At 39.9% G+C, this 20,215-nt stretch overlaps 1 protein-coding gene and 1 long non-coding RNA gene across 9 annotated transcripts in view; one reads left to right on the forward strand and one right to left on the reverse strand.

The window, feature by feature from the left end:
* Positions 1-13,728: 13,728 nt before the first annotated feature.
* On the reverse strand, positions 13,729-16,186 carry LOC140532838 (uncharacterized). Its single transcript, XR_011976695.1, has 3 exons — positions 16,065-16,186; positions 15,666-15,810; positions 13,729-14,747 (listed from the first exon to the last, which is right to left on the reverse strand). It is a non-coding gene; the product is annotated as an uncharacterized lncRNA (long non-coding RNA).
* Positions 16,187-16,342: 156 nt separating this feature from the next.
* The window catches only part of ACBD5 (acyl-CoA binding domain containing 5), a 49,299-nt gene continuing 45,426 nt past the window's right edge, over positions 16,343-20,215 (forward strand). For 2 of the 8 annotated variants that reach the window (XM_072651795.1, XM_072651797.1), the window contains exons 1-3: positions 16,357-16,419; positions 16,939-17,074; positions 17,516-17,665. In XM_072651795.1, coding sequence (XP_072507896.1) covers positions 17,587-17,665 — 79 coding nt within the window. In that variant the 5' untranslated portion in view covers positions 16,357-16,419; positions 16,939-17,074; positions 17,516-17,586. Of the gene's footprint in view, positions 16,420-16,831; positions 17,191-17,515; positions 17,666-20,215 lie in introns of those variants that run through there. The other 6 variants (XM_072651796.1, XM_072651798.1, XM_072651803.1 and 3 more) reach the window with 4 other exon arrangements.

A 20,215-nucleotide genomic window follows, 5' to 3' on the forward strand; every position in this document is an offset into this window, starting at 1 on the left:
GCCTCCCCTTCCGCACGTTGCCTCCGGACATCCCCCCGTGCCTGGCACGCAGTGGGCGCTTCATAAATGCACACCCCCTCCTCCCTCCCTCAGCCGGCACGGGTCCCTTCCTCCGTCCTGGATCGGGGCGCGGGCCACGTGCTGGCTGCCCCAAATGCAATGGCATCAAACTCATCTGAGACTAGTCGGAACTCCCGTTTAATTCCGGCCCCCGGAATGCCGGGGATGGCCAAGTCCACAAGCCTCCGTTAGGCACCCACCCGTGCCCGCGCGACGTCGCTCGAATCGGGGAAGTGGCTAATTGGCCTGCACCTCCTGAGCTCCACGCGGGGTGGGGGGGGCGGTACCCTAAACTATTCAGGCTTCTCCCGGGGGAGCCTTCTCCATTCCCCTTTGTCGCAAGGGTCGCACTGCTCCCTGCGTTTGAGAGAAATCTTCTCATTTTTAACTGGTATTAGTGATAGCTAGCTTGAAAGCTGGCAAAAAATACCATTTTTGGTAAATGGTAAAAAATACCATTTTTTTATCCTTATGACAAGCCTGAGGGGCATTATTCCTGTTGGGTGAGGCAGCAGAGAGAGCTTAAGTGACTTGCCCAAGGTCACACGGCTAGTAAGTGTCAAGTGTCTGAGGTGCCATTTGAACTCAGGTCCTCCTGACTCCTGCACTGGTGCTCTATCCACTGCACCACCTAGCTGCCCCGATTTCACTAGTATAGCCCTTGTGAAGAAACTCCTTCTGTCAGTGCTAGTTGACATCTTCTGAGAGTTGCCTGAATAGAACTGTATAGCAACAAAAAAAAAAAAGTATTTAAATATAATGTTGAATTTCAACAACATAATTTTTTTTACAACAGCAATTAAGAAAAATTTTGCGTTTGTCTACAGGGCTTTACCATTTTCACTTATATCTCTTTTAATCTGCATAGCAGCTCTCTAAAGTATGCATAACAGGCTTTATAATCCCTATTTTCGAAATGAAGAAACTGAGACTCGGAGAAATGAGTCAGTCAATTAGAAGCTAAGTGATTTATCCAAGTCAGCACATTAAAAGGCAAAAACAAAAATAGAACCCAGTTTTCAGATTCTTAATGCACTCCTTCCACTGTTCAATGCTACCTACACTTGCAATATGTAAAAAATATGATGTACTACAGTATGCAATCTGTAATTATGGTGACATTATTTTCCAAACTCCAAATCAGCAGCCAACAAAATAATTTTTAATATGACTTATATTGCAACAGAATAGAAGATTTCAAATCAGAATCAGAACTAAAATAGTAAGGTAGATAATCATCAGGCCTTTACTGATTCTACTTTAAGAGATACACTTTGAATGAATTTTTTATTAATAGTCCCTCCTGGGGGAAAGGGGGAGGAGTTTAAAGCCTGAAGCTGTGGAGCATAGTTTTTCTATATTTCAAATTTAAAAGCTTATATGCTGTAAAACTCATAATTGTAGAACCATATTCTAACAAACTGAGCTAACTATATGCCAGAATCTTTAAAACATATGGCAATAATAATAAATAACTAGCCTTGTTATAGCACTTAAAGGGATGAAGAGCACTTAACATTTTTATCTCATTTCGTCCTCACGATAAACTCAAGAGGTAGGTGCTCTTATTAGCCCCCTCTTATAAATGAGGAAACAGAGGCAGACAGAAGTTAAATGACTAGTCCAGGGTCACTTAGCCAGTAAGCACCTGAGACTCTGCAATAGCACATACATGTTATTAGTAAAGCATAATATCATAGAATCTTTAGAACTGGAAGAGACGTTAGCAGTTCTCTAGTCTAGCCTTTTACTCAATTCAAGAGTCCCTTTCTTGGCATTCCTGACAGAGGATCATATTCCAATATCTCTTGAACACTTTTTGATAAAGTCCATCAGTCCTCTGCTTAAACATTTGTGGGGCATGTGGCATACAGAAAGTAGCATATAAATGTTAGCTATAATTATTCGTTATTATTATTTACAGTGCGAGGGAGCTCACTACTTTACAAGGAACCCTATTCCGTTTCTAATTGCTAGGAACTTCTTACTCCTATTGTGCTAAAATCTGCTTCTCTTATAATTTCAACCATCTGGCCTAGTTCCACCCTTATAACTGTTGCAGATTTTGCCTTCCATTTAATAGCCCTGTAATGTATTCTGTATACATATATCCTTATGCATGTATATGTATGTATTCTCTTCAACAAGCTAAAAATTCACAGTTCCTTCCACTATTTCTTATCTGGCATGGTTTTCAGCTCTTAGTCATGTTCCTCCAGGCATAATTGAATCCAGTTCTCTAAATGTGGCCTTACTACGGAAGAATACAGCAGGACTGTCACCCTTCTTTTCTCTGAACACCCCCTTAGGTACTTCAAAGGCTCTGTTATCTCATTTCTGTGGATATTTTCTCCATGGATACAGATCCCAGGTCATCCGCATCTTCTTGTCCAATGTGATTATTATTCAGGTTTGTCCTTCATTCTTGGAGATGAACATGACATCAGGAAGATGATGCCATGACTTGCAGGTAAATTAGATTTAAGTGAGGAAGGACTGTGCAAAGTCACCAGCCTTTCTCCTCCTGAGTCACATTCTCCTCTGGGTCCAGTTGTAAGATTTGGATCAGAATGACTGGAGATGGCCCTCAATTATTGTTCATGTCTTTCAGTGAATGTATTCAGAATCTACCCAAAGTACTGAATGCCTTTTCTAGTAATTTTAATCTTTTGGGCCTACCTGTAGAACACAGGAGCTGTTTTAACAAGTCTAATTTTCTGACAGATATCAGAACTGTCTAAGTATGACCTGCCTTAAAAATGAAATGGGACTCCTTGTGAAGTCATCCCTTGCACTTGCTGTGTGACTGGCACACTTCCTTTTCTAATCGTATGTATGCTTCACAATGTCTTTTTTTTTTAATTTGCTTTGATATCTTTGGTTTTTATATCACCATCATTTCTCAAATATCCCTCCTTCCTACACCACTGAAAAACCTTTCCTTGTTAGTAGCTTTCTAGTTAGTAGTTTCTGACTCTTCATGACCCAATTTGGAATTTTCTTGGCAAAGATACTATAGTTCTTTGTCATTTCCTTTTCGAGCTCATTCTACAGATGAGAAAATGGAGGCAAACAGGGTTAAGTTACTTGCCCAGTATCACACAACCAGTAAATGTCTGAGACCAAACTTGAACTCAGGAAGATGAATCTTTCTGAGTCCAGGCCCAGCTCTTTATGCACTTTGCCAGCTAGCTGCCCCATCCCTCATAACCATCCCTCATAACAAAGATGAGGAAAAAAGGGGGGAAGCAGTTTGGCAAAACTACAAAGAAGGAAGGAAGGCATAATATCTTGGCATAACATCTCTTCATTCCCAAGCATAGGCATTATACTGATGCAGCATTCCATTTCTGGGTGAAGAGGGAGGGGGAGGGGGAGCAGAGGGTACTGTCCTTTACAATTATGTCGTCATCCTGTGCATTGTTTTCCTGGTACTGCTGACTTCACTCTGCCTCAATAAGTCTCCCAGGGTTTGTCATATTCATCATTTCTTATGGTACCTGTAATATTCCATAATGTTGATGTTCCACAGTTTGGTTAGTCATTCCCCAATCAATGAGCATCCTCTATGTTTCCAGTTATTTACTGCTATAAAGAGCAATGCTAGAAATATTTTTGTGTATATTGGACCTCACGTTTATTGATTTATTAACTTGATCTCCTTGGAAAATATACCTATCAGTGCGATCTCTAGGGCAAAAAGTTATGGAAACTTTATTCTCCCTCTGTCTCTCTGTCTCTTTCTCTGTCTCTCTCTGTCCTTCTGTCTGTCTGTCTGTCTGTCTCTCTCTCTCTCTTTTTCTCTGTCTCTGTCTCTGGCCCAATCCCAAATTGCTTTCCAGAATGGTTGGACCAATTACAACTCAACCAATGGCGTATTAGTATTCTTGTCTTTCCACAAACCCTCCAGTACTGGCTATTTCCAATTCCCCCCCTTTTTTTAGTTTCTTTTATCAGTGTGCTGGGTGTAAAATGAAACCTCAGTTTTTAAAAAATTTACATTTCTCTTATTATTACTGATTTGGAGCACTCTTTCATATTGTTAATGGTTTGCAGTTCTTTTGGGAACTGTTTATATCATTTGAGAACTTAATATAATCTTTTACATTTTTTGCATATAACTGTCATTGGTCATATATGTTTCAGGCTTCTTACACTATCCATAGTTTCTCCACTTCCCTTTGAGTTATCTGCAATTTTGATTATTTTGCAATCCTGATGCTTCATAATTTGCAGCCTTATAGCATTACCAGGAGAATACTGATGATAAAACAGTGGACCTTTTGTGTCAGGAAGCAACTTGGACTCATTGAAAGCAGGCAGTTTCTAAAATGCAATACATCTCATTTTCTTACCCTGTTTAATTCACGGAATTTGTATCCCCAGCCACTAACACAGTGTCTGGCACATAGTAGGCACATATCCAAGGCAGGGGTTGTTTAGCCTGAAGAAGAGAAAATTTAAAGGATGGGAGAGGGGAGGGAATCTTCAAGTACTTGAAAGGCTTTTATGTGATTTTATGAGGGACTAGACCTGTTAGACTTGGCCACAGAAAACTAGATGGGATGAGAGGTAGATTTAGGCTTGATGTATGGGAAATACTGCCTTTAAAAAAAAAAGCTGTCCAGAAATCATGTCCTTCCTCAATGGGTAGTGAATTTCATAAACCTAGGAGTCTTCACTCAATGACTGCTTCTTAGGAATGTCCTGGGGGTGGGATGGAGCAGTCCTTTCTGTTACAGATTGGACTAGACAACCTCAGAGGTCTTTTCCAACTCGGACATTCTGTGACAGTACAATTATACTTCTCAGAATTTTACATCAGTCTTCCCAGATCTTCCTAAATCTTTATTCTCTCATCTTACATATTAACTATACTGCCCATCTATGTGTAATCTACCTTTTGCTACTTTTCAAACTAGTTATTGGGAATACTAGTTGATCTTGACATTAATAAAAATGGGTATTTAATAATTTCCTCTAAAATAATAGCTATTAAAAGGAAAAGTCTGTTCCTACCTTTATCCCTACTAAGTTTAGCCTTCACCACTGCTTCCCAGGATGCTGACTTCCTGAAAAAATCTTAGATGCTATCCAGGGAATGTAGTTGAAATCTTGTTATCATTCCTATTTATAAACATCTACAAAATAAGTGCTCTATATTTTCCTTGGTCTCATACTTTTACCATAAATCCATCTTTATCAAATAAAATCAGAGAATTTATACCAAAATTTACTTTATAATGACTATATTAAGGTGAGCTCTAGGTTTTACCCTATCTATTAAAAGCTTATTTTTATTATCTATAAAAACCCTAGATGCAGCCTTGCTATAGTAGATTTAGAGCTGGGATTGAACTCAGGAAGATCTAGATTCTAGTTCTAGGGCATTTAGGGTTAAAATTGGGTGGTTCTAGTCCCAGCTCTAGCTATGTGATTTAACCTGTCAGTGCCCAAGGCAGCTCTCTGAGACCATAAGTTGCAAAGCAGCTACTAATTTGCATCTGTGGACCAAGTTTCCACACCAGAAGTTCTCCAAATGAATAAAATCACAGATCATGGCTAAAAAATGTTTAATAAAGTTTTTTTCAAAAAACCTGTAGAAAACTTTTAAAATTCATAACAAAATAGATGAACATTTTAAAACAAACCCGCTATTTTTAGACGCCGTTAACTTTAAATAAATTTAAAGGAATATTTCTAACATATCACACTGAGTAACATAACATTAGTAATTTTCATTTGTAGAGTATCTTTACCTTTTGCAAAACTCTTTAGTAACAACCACCTGTGAGGCAAAATGTTTTCAGTAAAATTTAAGTAATGGCAAATATGTGATGTAAAAAGACTCAAAATGGAAAGATGAAGGCTAGGTTATGAAGAACTTTGAATGTCAAACAGAAAATTTTGTTTTTGATCTTGTAAGTGATAGGGAGCCACTGGAGTTTATTAAGTAGGCAAGTGATCAGACCCACTGATTTAGAAAAATCACTTTGCTGGCTGAATGAAGGATGGATCTCGATTTTTACACAGGCAGATACTGTTTCATTTTTTTCTTTGAATCTCTAGCATCTAACATAGTGACTGGTCTACCTAATAACTGTTTAAAAATGCTCGTTGATTTAATTGATATATTGAATATAGTATAATTTCAGGGGAAAGAGAGAGTGCTAGTGGTAAGTGCTGTAGGGGAGGGATAGGATAGGCCTGTTTCAAACAGGACATGGCATGGTTGTTAAGTTGAAATTAATCCTGTTTCTTCATAACCTCTCATGGTGCCTCTCAGTACCGAATGTACAGGCAATTCTGCTGGATATTCCCCACTTTTAATTATCCATTCTAATGCTAATGCCTTTTGCTTCATTTGGAATGGTTTTTCCATCTCCACAAATTAAAATCTTACCCAACCATTAAGGCCAGGCTCACAAAACTCCTCTTCCAGGAAATCTTCCTGGATTCTCCCCCAGTCAAATGTGATCTCTTCCTCCTCTAAAGTTTTGGAGTATGATGCTAGATGCAGTCTCTGGTTTGGTTTATTCCACTGTTCTTTTTTTGTTAATGGAAGAAAAAGATTGGGAAGTTATTGTGGCATAAAAATGAAAAGTATCAGTCAATCTTTTAAGATACATTCTGAAAACACTAAAAAAAACCCGTTTCCTATGCATTTGCCATTCTTTGTGGAATCTTTGTGTGCGGACATGTATTATCTCCGGTGCTTTGCAACAGGAATGATGTTTTGTTTGTTTGTTTTAGCCTCTGTATCACACAGCATCTAGTAAAGTGCCTTGCATACAACAATCACTCATTAAACATTTGTTAAATGGTTTGAATAAATGAAAGAGATGTGCAGCCACGGAGAGAAACATTCCAGAAAATGGAAGTCAGGAGTAAATATTAATCACAGCTCTGTAACTCACTTCTGTCACTGTGCTCAAGTCAATAAACTTCTCTGGCCCTCTGCTTCCTCTTTTCTAGAAATGTAGTTTGTCTCAAAGGTTTCTTCTAACCCTAGAATTCTATCAGGCTAAAAAATTAATTTTATTAATAGTCTTCATTAATTTCATTAATAGTCTTCACAGTTATATAGACTTAATTCTATAGTTTTATATTTAGAAGCTAAAAACTATTCATTTAGAGTGATCTTGGTTTTCAAAGAGGCAGAGAAACTAAATTGCCAGCATTTGCTGGATTATGGAGAAAGCAAGAGAGTTTCAGAAAAACATATACTTCTGCTTCATTGACTACACCAAAGCCTTTGATTGTGTGGCTCACAACAAAATGTGGCAAGTCCTCAAAGAGATGGGATTACCGGATCATCTTGCTTGTCTCCTGAGGAACTTGTATGTGGGCCAAGAAGCAACAGTTAGAACTGAACATATAACAACTGATTGGTTTAAGATCAGAAAAGGAGTAGAAAAAGGCTATATATTGTCATCTCATTTATTTAAGTTATATACAGAGTACGTCACACAAAATGCCAGGTTGGATGAATCAAAAGCTAGAATTTAAGATCTGAGAGAAATATCAACAATCTCAGATATGCAGGTGATACCACTCTGACAGCAGAAAGTGAAGTAGAATTAAGAAGACTTTTGTTGAGGGTGAAAGAGGAAACTGGAAAATCTGGCTTGAAGCTTAACATCAAAAAAACTTTTAATCTTGGCAACTGGTCCTATCATTTCCTGAAAAATAGAGGGAGAAAAAATGGAAACAGTGTTAGACTTTATATTCTTGGGTTCAAAGATCAGTATAGACAGAGACTGCAGCCATGAAATTAAAACACTCTTGCTCCTTAGTAGAAAAACTTGGCAAATCTGCACAGAACACCAAAAAGCAGAGACATCACCTTGCCAACAAAGCTATGGTTTTTTTCAGTAGCAATGTATGACTGTGAAAATTGAACTATATAAGGAAAGCTGAGTGCCCCAGAATTGATGCTTTCAGATGGTGTTGTTGGACACTTTTGAGAGTCCCTTGAACAGTAAGGAGGTCAAATCAGCCAATAATTAAAGAAATTAATTCAGACTATTCAGTGTAAAGTCAAATACTGAAGCTGAAGCTTAAGTACTTTGGCCACATAATGAGAAGACAGGACTCATTGGAAAAGACCCTGGTGTTGGGAAAGATTGAAGGCAAAAGAAAAAAGAGAGGGCAGAGGTGAGATGAATAGATAGTGTCATGGAAGCAATGAACATGAGCTTGGACAGACTTGGGGAGATAGTGGAAGTTAGAAAGCAAAAGATTTGGACAAGACTGAACAATAAGAAAAACTGAATTAATGAGTTAATTTTATATATGTTAAATAAATTGGAAGAGATACTTGTAAAACCAGAAGGTAAACCATCTCTAATTCAGAAGAGATGAAAATTTAAGAAATGCTTTTCTGTGCTGCATTAGGAAGAGAATATTAGTCACTAAAAGCAAGGCACTCACTATTTAATTTTTCATAGACTTCTAAAGCTTGTGAATTCTGGATTTGCTTTTACACACCCACACACACACACACACATATATACACATGTATATATTATATATAGTACAGCTATTTTTAATAGGCATTTGTATTTTTGAATATTTTATTTATATATTTGACATGTTAAAAAAGTCACCATTTCAATCAAGCTAGGGTAAGAAACTTTAAATTGCGTTCGATGATGTTATCTTCTGTGCTTCAGTCATTTCCCAGTATCCTGAGTTGGCTGTGTGACCCATCCCATAGAACCTACCCTTCTGACAAATAAAAAGTGAGGTACAATCATGTGTAATGTTCCATATCCTCAGTAGTGTCTTACTCTCTACCAGGAATGTGGAAGTGCCACTAAGTCAGCTCAAGCCCTCAGTATATATTGCCCGTAGTGTAGACCACTACTGCAGTAACCTTCTGGTCCTCATCTGTATCTCATCCATGCTGTCCTCTATACCAGTGATGTTTCTAATGCACAGCTCTGATCATATCAGATCCTAGCTCCAAAAGTGGCAGTGGTGTCCTCTTTCCTTTCCAACAAAGTGCACGCTTCTTTGCCTAACACTCAAGGCCCTCCACAATCTTCCCATTCTCTCCAGCATTCCTCCCACATGTCTCCTTTGCTAACAAATTAGACTATTCACAGATTACTAAACTTAACCAACTGTTTCTCAATTTCCTTCACTTAGTATTCTGTTCCACATGCCTAGAATATACTTTTCTTCCAACATTTCCATCTGTGAAAATCCTACCAATTCTTCATGGCCCTGTTCCAATGTCATCTCCTTCAAGAAGCTTTCCTGAACCTCTCCAGTCAGAAGTCGTTTCTTTCTTATCTGAACTCATTCACACCTCTCCTAAGTACGCAAAATAGTCTATTTTGTGCATATATATTTGTTTCTTATCTAGCCTAGATTATAAACTCCCTGAGAGCACAGATCATATTTTTTTATTTCCATAATTCCAGTGATTATATATGTATATATACCATATGCTATAAATATTATATAATATGTGTATATAGATATAAACATATGTACATATAGACAGGTTTAGATATTCATAAGTACACACATGTCATGCATATATGTATACATGTATCTATAAAATGTGTATATATACACATATGAATGTCTGGGTATACATCTATATACATATATCTTAATAAAGTGTCTACAGAATTGAATTAGAAAGAAGTCCAAACTCTTAGGCCTAGTAGGATCATACACCCCACAGATCATTAGAGATGGAAGGAACCTTACAGATCATTTTATCTAATCACTTTACAGATAAAGAAACTGAGGCCCAGAAAAGAAAAATGACTTCTGATGCCCTATCTAGCGTCCTTTCTACTACATACTGTACCACCTCTCCTGAATCTAAAGTTCTCCCTTTTGTAACACAAAATCAATACTTGACTGTCAAAGTATATTTCTTTGAATTATTCTCTGGTTGTTTCATCCTTATCACATTTCCTCTGAGGGTAAAACCTCCTAAAGAGAAAGAACTGTCTTTTACTTCCTTCCTATATCACACCACACCCAACACACAATGTTCTGCATGGAACAGGCCCTTAATAAATTTTTGTGTGATAAATGCATCTTGTGAATTCATCTTTCACCAGCTACTCTTCTTAGTATCATATTTATATGAAATCTCCTAGATTAATTCTAACAGGTATTTTCCTAGTGAGTAGTATTAGAAGCAATCATTTCTGGAATTATTTATATTAAAGTACATTATTAAAATACTAAATAATAAAGTAAAAGCAACAATGAAGATTTTTAATCCTACTATAAATAAAAAGCCATAAAATACTGAACAATGATTTTCTTTTTTTTTTTTTTTTGGTAAGAAGTTCTTGTGTTATTACAAAAATCTAAGTCTACCAGAAAAAACTCTCACACACTGTGGTTGTTGCTGTGCATAAAGTTCTCCTGGTTCTGCTCCTTTCACTCAGCATCAGGTCATATAAGTCCTTCCAGGCCTCTCTGAAGTCTTCTTGTTCATCATTTCTTATGGCACAATAGTACTCCATTACATTCATATACCATAATTTATTCAGCCATTCCCCAATTGATGGACATCCCCTTGACTTCCAGTTTTTGGCAACTACATAGAGTGCTGCTATAAATATTTTTGTACATGTGGGACCCTTTCCCATTTTTATGATCTCTTGGGGATATAGTCCTAGTAGCGATATTGCTGGGTCAAAGGGTATGCACATTTTTGTAGCCCTTTGGGCATAGTTCCAAATTGCTCTCCAGAATGGTTGGATGCGCTCGCAGCTCCACCAACAATGAATTAGTGTTCCAACTTTCCCCCATCCTCTCCAGCATTTATCATTTTCTTGTTCTGTCATGTTTGCCAATCTTATAGGTGTGATGTGGTACCTCAGAGTTGTTTTGATTTGCATCTCTCTAACCAATAGTGATTTAGAGCATTTTTTCATATGATTATAGATAGCCTTAACCTCTTCCTCTGAAAATTGCCTGTTCATATCCTTTGACCATTTATCAATTGGGGCAATGATCTTCTTAATTCTGCAATAGGAACAAATTAACTTTATTTCCATATGCAATAACAGTTAATATAGCAGGAAAAACTAATTTTTAATGTATAACATCTGTTTATCTTGAAAGAAAAATAGTCCTCCTTTGTTAGCATTTTAAAGACTCAAACCTAAAATAACAAGAGTTTAAATTGCCTTATAAAGAATTATTCAAAGAAGCACTTTATAGTTCTTGGTTTTAAATATGTCACTGCAAAAAAAAAAAAGTGCAGTTGTCGCATTTTTTTTGAATTCCCAAGATGGAAAAACTACACAAAGCACTCTTTTGAGAATTCAGCAGCTGTGCTTTCAAAGACTCAGAAAGGGCAAATGCTAACATCAACCACTTTTAACTACCCTAGAATGCCAAACATTGCAGCTTCTTCCTCAGAATGATGTACACTTCTTATCTATTAATAAGAAATTTGTTCATTCATTCAGCAATTATTAAGCACCTACTCTGGCAAAGCAGTGTTGATGGCTACGGTAAAAATACAAAGATTCTCGCATCACTCAGAATTGTTTATTGAAACCTCTTTTGGTGTATCTCCAGATTTCCCATCCATGCTGCATCATCTTCCATCCACCTGCAGGATTCCATGACAGGTTGTGCCACTGGCATCTGAAACTCAGAGGAGGAGACAGATGCTAGAAATATCGCAGAGGTGGAATTGACATGACTTAGCAATTGGTTCAATATGGCAGAGAGAAAATCACAAGATCATAGATTTATTGCTGCCAGCTTTCGTTCCAAAAACAGCATGCTCACTACAAGCTACCAGAAGCATTATAGATTATGTGGTATGAATACTGCTCAAAATGTTTATGCTTCTGTTTTAAAAAATTCCCAATTTTATCTCATACAGCATTGCATGATTATAGTCCTTATCTAAAATTTTATAAGTTCATCTTTAAGTTGATTTAATAAGATAACTTTGTTACTGCTGAGCAGCTAAGAAATGCCTTTTAGAATAATTTTATAAAGCCATAATTGAAAAAAATTAGTAGCTCTTTTGTAGTCTCTATAAAAAAAGATCTTAGAATCATAGATTTAGTGCTAGAAGGAACCTTAGAGGTTACCTAGTTCAGTTCTCTCATTTTACATATAACAAGGATGCTGACTCCTTTGCCATAACTTCCTACCTCATTAGGTTCATGGAACAGATTAAAAACTATATCAGAAAGTTATTGTACTTGGAAAAGGAGTAAAATGGCTCTGTTACATACAGAAAAAAAACAAAGCCAAGAGATGTTAAATCATTTGTCCAAATCACGTGAGTCCTCTGATTCCTCTCCTAGGCAGGCTTTTTGGGGGTAAGTGGAAGTAGGGAGTTGGTCTGAACTGGTGGTTCCACTGGTTTAAGGCAGGGGTGTCAGGCCCATATAGAAATAGGGGCCATGAATCCTTACCTAAGGATCCTTGACTGAGCATGTTCATTTAGTTTTAAAATATAGTGTTGTCTATGCTTTTTGGTATTTAATAATTTATGATGTTATCTATACGGTTTTTTCATTTCTTTTGTTAAATATTTCCCAATTACGTTCTAACTTGGTTCCAGTGCACTTGGGAGTGTCATAGCAGGCCTACTGGCTATGTCTAATGCTTCTTCTTATAGAAAACTCTTCTACCAATTCAACAATTTATCCATAATTTATAGCCTTAGAGAACTGCCTAATAAGTTGACTTGTTCATGCTTACACAGCTAGTACATGTCAGAGGTTGGGTCTTTATTACTCCAAAGCTAGCCCATTCCCCACTATGCCAAGATGCACCAAATACCCATACTGAAATACACCAATACCCTTCATAGGTTGGCCAACCACTTTAACAAAGGTCAAGAGCTAAACAGCCATGGAAAAGAAATGATAAGTCATTCACCACAGTGACTGTCAGTGGCTAAATAAGTTTAAGCAGATCAGCCAAAACTGGTGGTAAATATGTGGTAATAAAGAATGTTAAGGTTTGTAGTTTTATGAGCTAGTAAGTATCACCATTTTGACAATCCATGCCTATGTCAAAGTTGTGGTAACATACCAGGTTATATATTACTTCAATGTTCTTTGTGACTATGTACAAAAATGCCCATTTTTGATGACTGTGAGTCATGGAAGAACTAAAGTTTCTGAAGAATTAACATTGAAAATCATCTAAAAGGAGAACCAAAGGAAAAGTGCATAGTGGGTATGAGCAGGCTTTACCACATTGCAATCATGCTGTTAATAAGGAGCTGCAGAGTAAAGTACATCCTTTAAGAAAAGTATATGCAAAAAAAAAAAAATGAGCTGGTTGTGTGGTTTGTGCCTGGAGATATCAAAAGAAAGTGATGTAAGTCCCATTTACATCATGGTATGTTGTAGGAAACTCTTCTCAATCCCTAGGGCAAAGTTATTGGAAGACATGGCCAAGTGTCACACAGAATGAATGGATTGCCATCTGAATCATCGAAGCAAATTCATACCGACGAGGACACAGGCGACCATCTCTACTCTTCTTATTCAGCAACAGCAGAACAGAGCAATCCTAGCATTCCACCTTTTGAAATCCTTCCAAAAAACATTGTTTATTTTTATTTGACTAAATTTAATTAGCTAAATGCAAATGAGGTTTGATCTTGAAAATATACTAGATGCAATTTTATAGATATTCAGAGAATGAATGAACACAAAAGCATTTATTAAATACTTATGGTGTGCTAAGTGGTAGGCTTAGAAACAGAAATTCACAGTAGTCCCTACTCTTCATTTGGTGACATGACACATACTGGAAAGTACAGCTGCAGAGCAGAGGGGAGGACCCAGTGGTCTGGAGGGTATGATAGCAGAGCAGGTGGTAAGGACAGGTGGTCCATAGAGCACCACTACAGGGCAGCGAGCACAGCTTGGTGGTACTTCAGTGCCTCCTTATCAAACATTTATTGAATACTCACTGTATATCAGATATTATACTAGCAATCTCATCCTGGCTCATACAGAGCTAACAGCCTACAGGAAGCAACAACATGTACAGATAAGTAAATATAAAATACATACAAAGGTATCTGAGGGGCAAGGATCGCTAACAACTGGGAGAATATGGATAGCCCTTGTGTAGGAGGTGAACTTGAACTTGATCTGAGCCTTGAAGGGATTCCAAGAGAAATTGAGGAAAAGCAATATACACAAGAGGGGACCATCTTGCAAAGGCACAGAGGCTAGAGATACATGTTGAGTGTGGCAAGAGGATAGAGTGTGCAACAGGGAATGATGTGAAATCAGTCTAGAAAGTTAGTGAAGGGCTGTAAATGCCAAAGAGAAAATAAATATTTTATCCTAGAGACAATAGGGACCAACATGGTCAGACTTATTAGGGATATCATTGGTACTGATGCAGAGGATGTATTGAGTAGAGGAGAGGCTAAATGCAGGGGAAACAATTAGAAAGCTATGCTAATAATCCTAATAATAGTCTAGAGTAGAGATGGAATGGTCCTGAACTAGGGCGGTGGTCTTGTGTTTGTCCTTCGCTGTTGAATAGGTCCGTGACATCAGGGAGAGGATGACATGAATGGAAGGTGACTTTGATTTGATTGAGAGGGCTGTGCACGGTCACCGGCCTCAATTTCTCCTCAGAACCATCTGGGCCCAGTGGCTAGATATCAATCAGGACGACTCAGGATGACTCAAAGTAGTGGTCTGTGAGTAGAGAGAAGGGGATACATTCAAAAGATGTTATAGGGGTAGAAGTGATAAGATAGTAACATAGTAACAATCTAAGGCTGCATTTGAAATCAAGTGATCTGGTGTTAGGCCCAGCCCTCTGCCCACTGTGTTAACTAGCTATTTCTACTACCGTAAAAAAGTATGAAAAGCACTTGTCCAGTTGATGGAATGGACAGTATAATTATCTAAGAAAGAGGGCACATTATTTTTAAGACTTGCAGCTTCAGTGGGCCAAGTGCTGTGTACAAATAACATTTAATTTATATAACCAATTTCAAAATATTGATATTTTCGGGATTCAAAAGGAGTCAGAAGATTAATTGATTATTCATTGATTGACAAGAAAGAACAAAATGAGTAATAAAAATAAATAGCAAAAAAAAATCAAACCACAAACAATTAATCTGCTTCCTTGACATACACTTTAGCTTACCTTGAGTCCTTACTACAGAAATTCACAGTCTTGGAAGGCACCTAACCTTCCCTCCCTGGTCCTGACAAAACTACACACAAAATAAAATGAGTATGTGAGAATCTGGGCTACTTTTAAAAACTGTAGGGAAGAAACTTCCCCTATCTTCTTAAGTCTTTTACCTTACTCAATTCTACTTGCAATCTTTGCCAAGAAGTCTAATCTTCCTCTTTCAAAACTACAGACTACAGTTTCATCGGATGCCTCTTCTTTCTTCTGCTGTCAGATGGTGTAGATTTATACAGAGATAACTGTAAGCATGTACTAGAACTAATCCACAATAAGAAGTTGAATATATTCAATAAGTTTCAAACAACATTCATTAAGTCCCTCAAGCTGGCAGCTAGAAGACTCAATGGATAGAGCCCTGGACCTGCAGTCAGGAAGGACTGAATTCAAATCCAAACTCAGATACTTACTAGTTGTGACCCTGGGTAAGTCACTTAACCCTATTTGCCTCAGTCTCTCATCTGTAAAATGAGCTGGGGAGACCACTCCAGTATCTTTGCCAAGAGAACCCCAAATGGAGTCAGAAAGAGTCAGACCATTGGGTCAGGCGCCATGCTGGAGAGAGGAGAAAGAGACAACAGGAAAAAAATCCATGTCTTGGCAGCTTTGCCACCCCCCCCCCCCCCATGGCTAGGGTCTTCTCTCTGTTGATTATTTCCTATTTATCCTGTACGTTTTCACGTTGTCTTCCTCTTTTGCATTATACTCTGCAGCACTTAGCACAGTGCCTGGTATACAGTAGGTGCTTAATCCATGCATGTTAACTGACTGACTCTCCTACCCAGTGCCCTCCTTGGATCTCAGCTCACCTGTATTTCGAGGTTGAACCAGAACCAAGGATTACAAACCAGAATCGTGGGTTATTAAAGCATGGTCGGAGCAGAGCGATGGGCTTCGAGTCACGGTTGGAGCAGAACGATGGATTATTAACGATGTGGGACACTTGAGGGCACTCTCAGGGTCTTCCTCGAGTTAGCGCAACCCGCCTGAAGGGACGGGCATGACCCACTAGGGGGAGCCCTCTAGCAGACTGGATGGGGGGGCCCGGAAGCAGTGTAGGAGCGCCGAACTACATTTCCCAGGAGCCAGTGCGGCGGGGGCGGGGCCGGGGCCGGGGCCAGGGCCAGGGACATTTCTGGACCTGCCTGGCCTGGCAATGCCAAGGTAAATGCTGGCGCCGCTGGGGATCGGGGGAGGAGCCCCTCACCTGTCCACACTTCCTCCCTCATCCCAAACTGCCCCCAAGCGATGAAACCTCCCGCTCGTAGGGACTTCCGGGGCCGGGGTAGCCCGTCCACTCCTCCTCCTCCCCCCGTTTAGGGCCCCCCAGAACATGGGTGCCGGTGTAGCAGAGGACCTCCTGGGTGGATCGGGGGTGTTTGGAGGAGGGAATGGAGAATGAGGAGGGGGCCGAGCTCGGCCCCGAATGTGCCCCTAGTGCGGGGAGGAAAGTGGGCTGTTGGGGCTCCGGCCCTGGGGCGACGTCGCGGAGGTGGGGGCAGGGACCCTTCTGGGCCCGCCGGGTGAACTGGCCCACCTGTGGCGGCTCCCTGCGTCCTTCTCCCGGGGGGCGGGGGCTTGGGGGGGGTCTCCTTTACACCTTCACCAAGTACTTTCTCTCCCCTCCTCCCCACCTCAGCCTTCGCTCTTGTCCTCATTCTCCCCTTCTCCCCCTCCCCCCAGTACATTCCATCCAGTGGGGAGGGGGCGGTCCGTGGCTGCCCCGGTCTCCGGGGTGCGCTGAGGGCTGGGGCCGGTCCTTCCCAACAAACCCCGGAGAAGAGCCCGAGGTGACTCCTTCCCTGTACACCTGCCCCAGGTGGGTTTTAGGGTTAGTTTCTGTTGTTCTGGTTTGTTTTTCCCTCCTGGCGGAAGACGTTGAATCGGGGTCCCCTCCCCTGGCGTCTGTGACCGAAGACAGCGGGGGAGAAGGAGGTGGGCGCAGGGATGGGGCCCCCAGGAATGTGGGGGAGAGCTGGGGGAGGGGTCCCTCCTGTCTCGGGCGCGCCCTCTGTGCCGGCGCTTCCTTTCCTGAGGCGAGCCGGGGCCTCTGGCTATTCCGGCTGCTGGGCCCAGGCTGGGCCTGGCCACCCCGGGGGAGGGGGGGGAGGAGGGGGAGGAAGGGGAGGAGGCCGCCGCGTGCTGGGTCATCTGAGTCCGGAAGGGCCGGAGGGAGCCTCCCCCACAGTGCCCTCTCCTCCCCCTCCCCTCCCCCTCGGGAGAAGCTAATCCGCGGCTGCGCTCCGCTTCGTGTCCCTAGTTTCATGCCGGCTGGCGGGGAGGCTGCTGCCGCCGCTGCTGCGTGAGGGCGCCCGGGGCTGGTGCTTGGAGATGATGGCGGAGACCCGATCTGTGCACGAAACCAGGTTCGAGGCGGCCGTGAAGGTGATTCAGAGTCTGCCAAAAAATGGTAGGTACCCCCGAGAGGCCTCCGGGCCTGGCCCCGGGGCGTGCGCTCCCTCTTGTGCCTTAGTTCTGGCGTGATGCGTTGGGCGCCCGGGGCTGCCGAGACCTCCCGTGGAAACGCCTCCGTGACCCCGTTTTAAACTGATCCGGAGACTGGCAGACTACCTTGTTCTTGCGGATGAAAATAAGTCTGACCCCTGGAGAGCCGTGAACTTCAATGGGAATCCCTCGGTATATAGGATCAGAGATCTGGAGTTGGAAGGGACCTTGGAGGTCATCTCAATTCCCTTATTTTTCAGACGAAGAAACTGAGGCTTAGGGTAGGTTAAATGAGTGGTCCAAGGTCACAGAGGTTCCAGGTGACCTTTAAACTCCGTTTTCAGCCTCCAAGTTCACCGTTGTTTCCACTGCACCAAAAAAGGAGTGTTTATATTACAATATTACAGGATGTTATAACAGTAGTCTAATAATATTACATTACATTGTTACAGTAATTGTTAAATAATATACACCTGTATCATATAAAAAGACAGTCATTTTCCATATTCTTTGTTTCTATAAACGGTAAAATAAAAAATAAAAGCCCCACTTCTCCTTCATTAGGTCACTTTTAAGGCCAACTTTACTTTTATCTCCTTTTGGATAAGAAGAAAACATGGGGGAAGACAGAATGTTAGGGAAATTACATTACATAGGAGTCATTACTTCAAATGCTTGACCAAGAAGTCTTTTTAATGAATGTAATCTTGAGACTTATAAAATGGTTAGAGCATCATGGAGTAAGGAGTAGTGTGTGCGGCTAAGAATAAGATCTGGGTTTAAATCTAAGCTTCTCATATTTGACCTCAACAAATCTCTTAATTTTGGTGTGCCTTAGTAATCACAGTGACAGTGTTCATCTGTCAGAGATAGGTCACAACGTTTTCTTTAGTGGAAAGACCTCTCAAACCAGTCTCACCCACGTGCATTTGGAGTAAATAGCAATAAACTTCACCCCCCACCTTCCTTCCCCTCCCTCCCCTTATGCTAATTAGGAAAGTTATATTTCTCAACCCTAGCTTATTTAGCTCCCATTCTCCTCTTAACACTAAATAGAACTTAGTATGTACACAAGTATGAAAAACTGATCACTATACAAGTTTGTCTGCTATTTAATGTGCTCCAGACAGCATGCCTGTGGAATCAAATCTTGTGAAACTTCAGCCTGAGGGTTATATTTTTATCTGTCTTGTGAACTAAGAGTAAAAGGATGAATATTTAGAATGGATAACTAAACAGTTATTTCTGTTCTTCTCCTTGAAAGTTTTTTGGGCTGCTTTATCATGTGAATTATTATGTAAATGTTGTGAAAAAATTATGCAGAAAAGTTGCTTGAATTGTAGCTTATTTTCTTTGCTCCTTAATCCTTACTAAGAGCCTACGATAAACCTGAATCCTCTGTAGAGCTTATATCTAACATGTCCTTGGCCTTTAGGAACTTAAATTCTCAGGGAATAATAGGGAGATGGATTTAGACATACAGGCTTATACACAATCTATTTTTAAAATTTTTTGCCTAAGAACCGAGTTGTAATGGAAAAGAAGCTCTTTGGTATTTTAAGTTAAGATTATGTTTCCCAAACAGGTAACAATATGGTACAGCAACTCCTCTTCCTCACCCCATTTCTTTCCCTCCTTGCTAGATGTATGTTTTGTAATTACTCCTAAGTGCATATTTACTATTCATTCAACAAATATTAAATATCTGATGTATGAAAAGCATTATCTTTGGTGAAGTGTGAGATGCAAAGATAAAATAAGGAATGTTCCCTGTCCTTTAGTAACTCATCATCTAGTCCAGCGATCAGATGGGCATAATATAATTAATACAAAAAAGAGTATGATTAATACACAAAAGAGAGTAACAAGATCCACAGTGAGTTTAAAATGTCCCCAAAACACTGGAAATTGACAGACTTTTTATCTTTTGGCTAAATTGGAAAAAAATGTCTTTTAGATGTTCTTACTATAGAGTTAATCATCAGGATACTTTTGTAATTGTTTATTCTACCTCTACCAAGACTAAAATAAAAACTGAGGGCTTTGTCTATGATTTCTAGCAAAGTTCCACCCTCAGACACGCAAGCTATGTGACCTTGAACAAACCACTGAACCTCTGTATCCCTCCATTTCTTCATCTCTAAAGTGGGGATTATAAAAACACCTTCCAAGGCTGTGTTGAAGATCAAATAAGATAACTGTAAAGTGTTTAGCACAGTGCTTGACACATAATAAATACAATATTAGCTATTATTATGATTATTTTTAAGAATTGATAAGCAAGGGGTACCATCTCATGCCAATCAGATTGGTTAATATGAGAGAAAAGGAAAATGACAGATGTTGGAAAGGATATGGGAAAATGCACTGTTTGTTGAGTTGTGAACTGATTCAACCTTTGGAACTATGCCCAAAGGACTATAGAACCATGCATACCCTTTGACCTAGCAGGAGTTGATAAGTAACTATCTTTTCTGTGCTTAAAAATAACATTTATCTGATTTTATTTATGGAG

The sequence above is a fragment of the Notamacropus eugenii genome, chromosome 3 (genome assembly GCF_028372415.1).
Source record: "Notamacropus eugenii isolate mMacEug1 chromosome 3, mMacEug1.pri_v2, whole genome shotgun sequence".
Taxonomy (NCBI): domain Eukaryota; kingdom Metazoa; phylum Chordata; class Mammalia; order Diprotodontia; family Macropodidae; genus Notamacropus; species Notamacropus eugenii.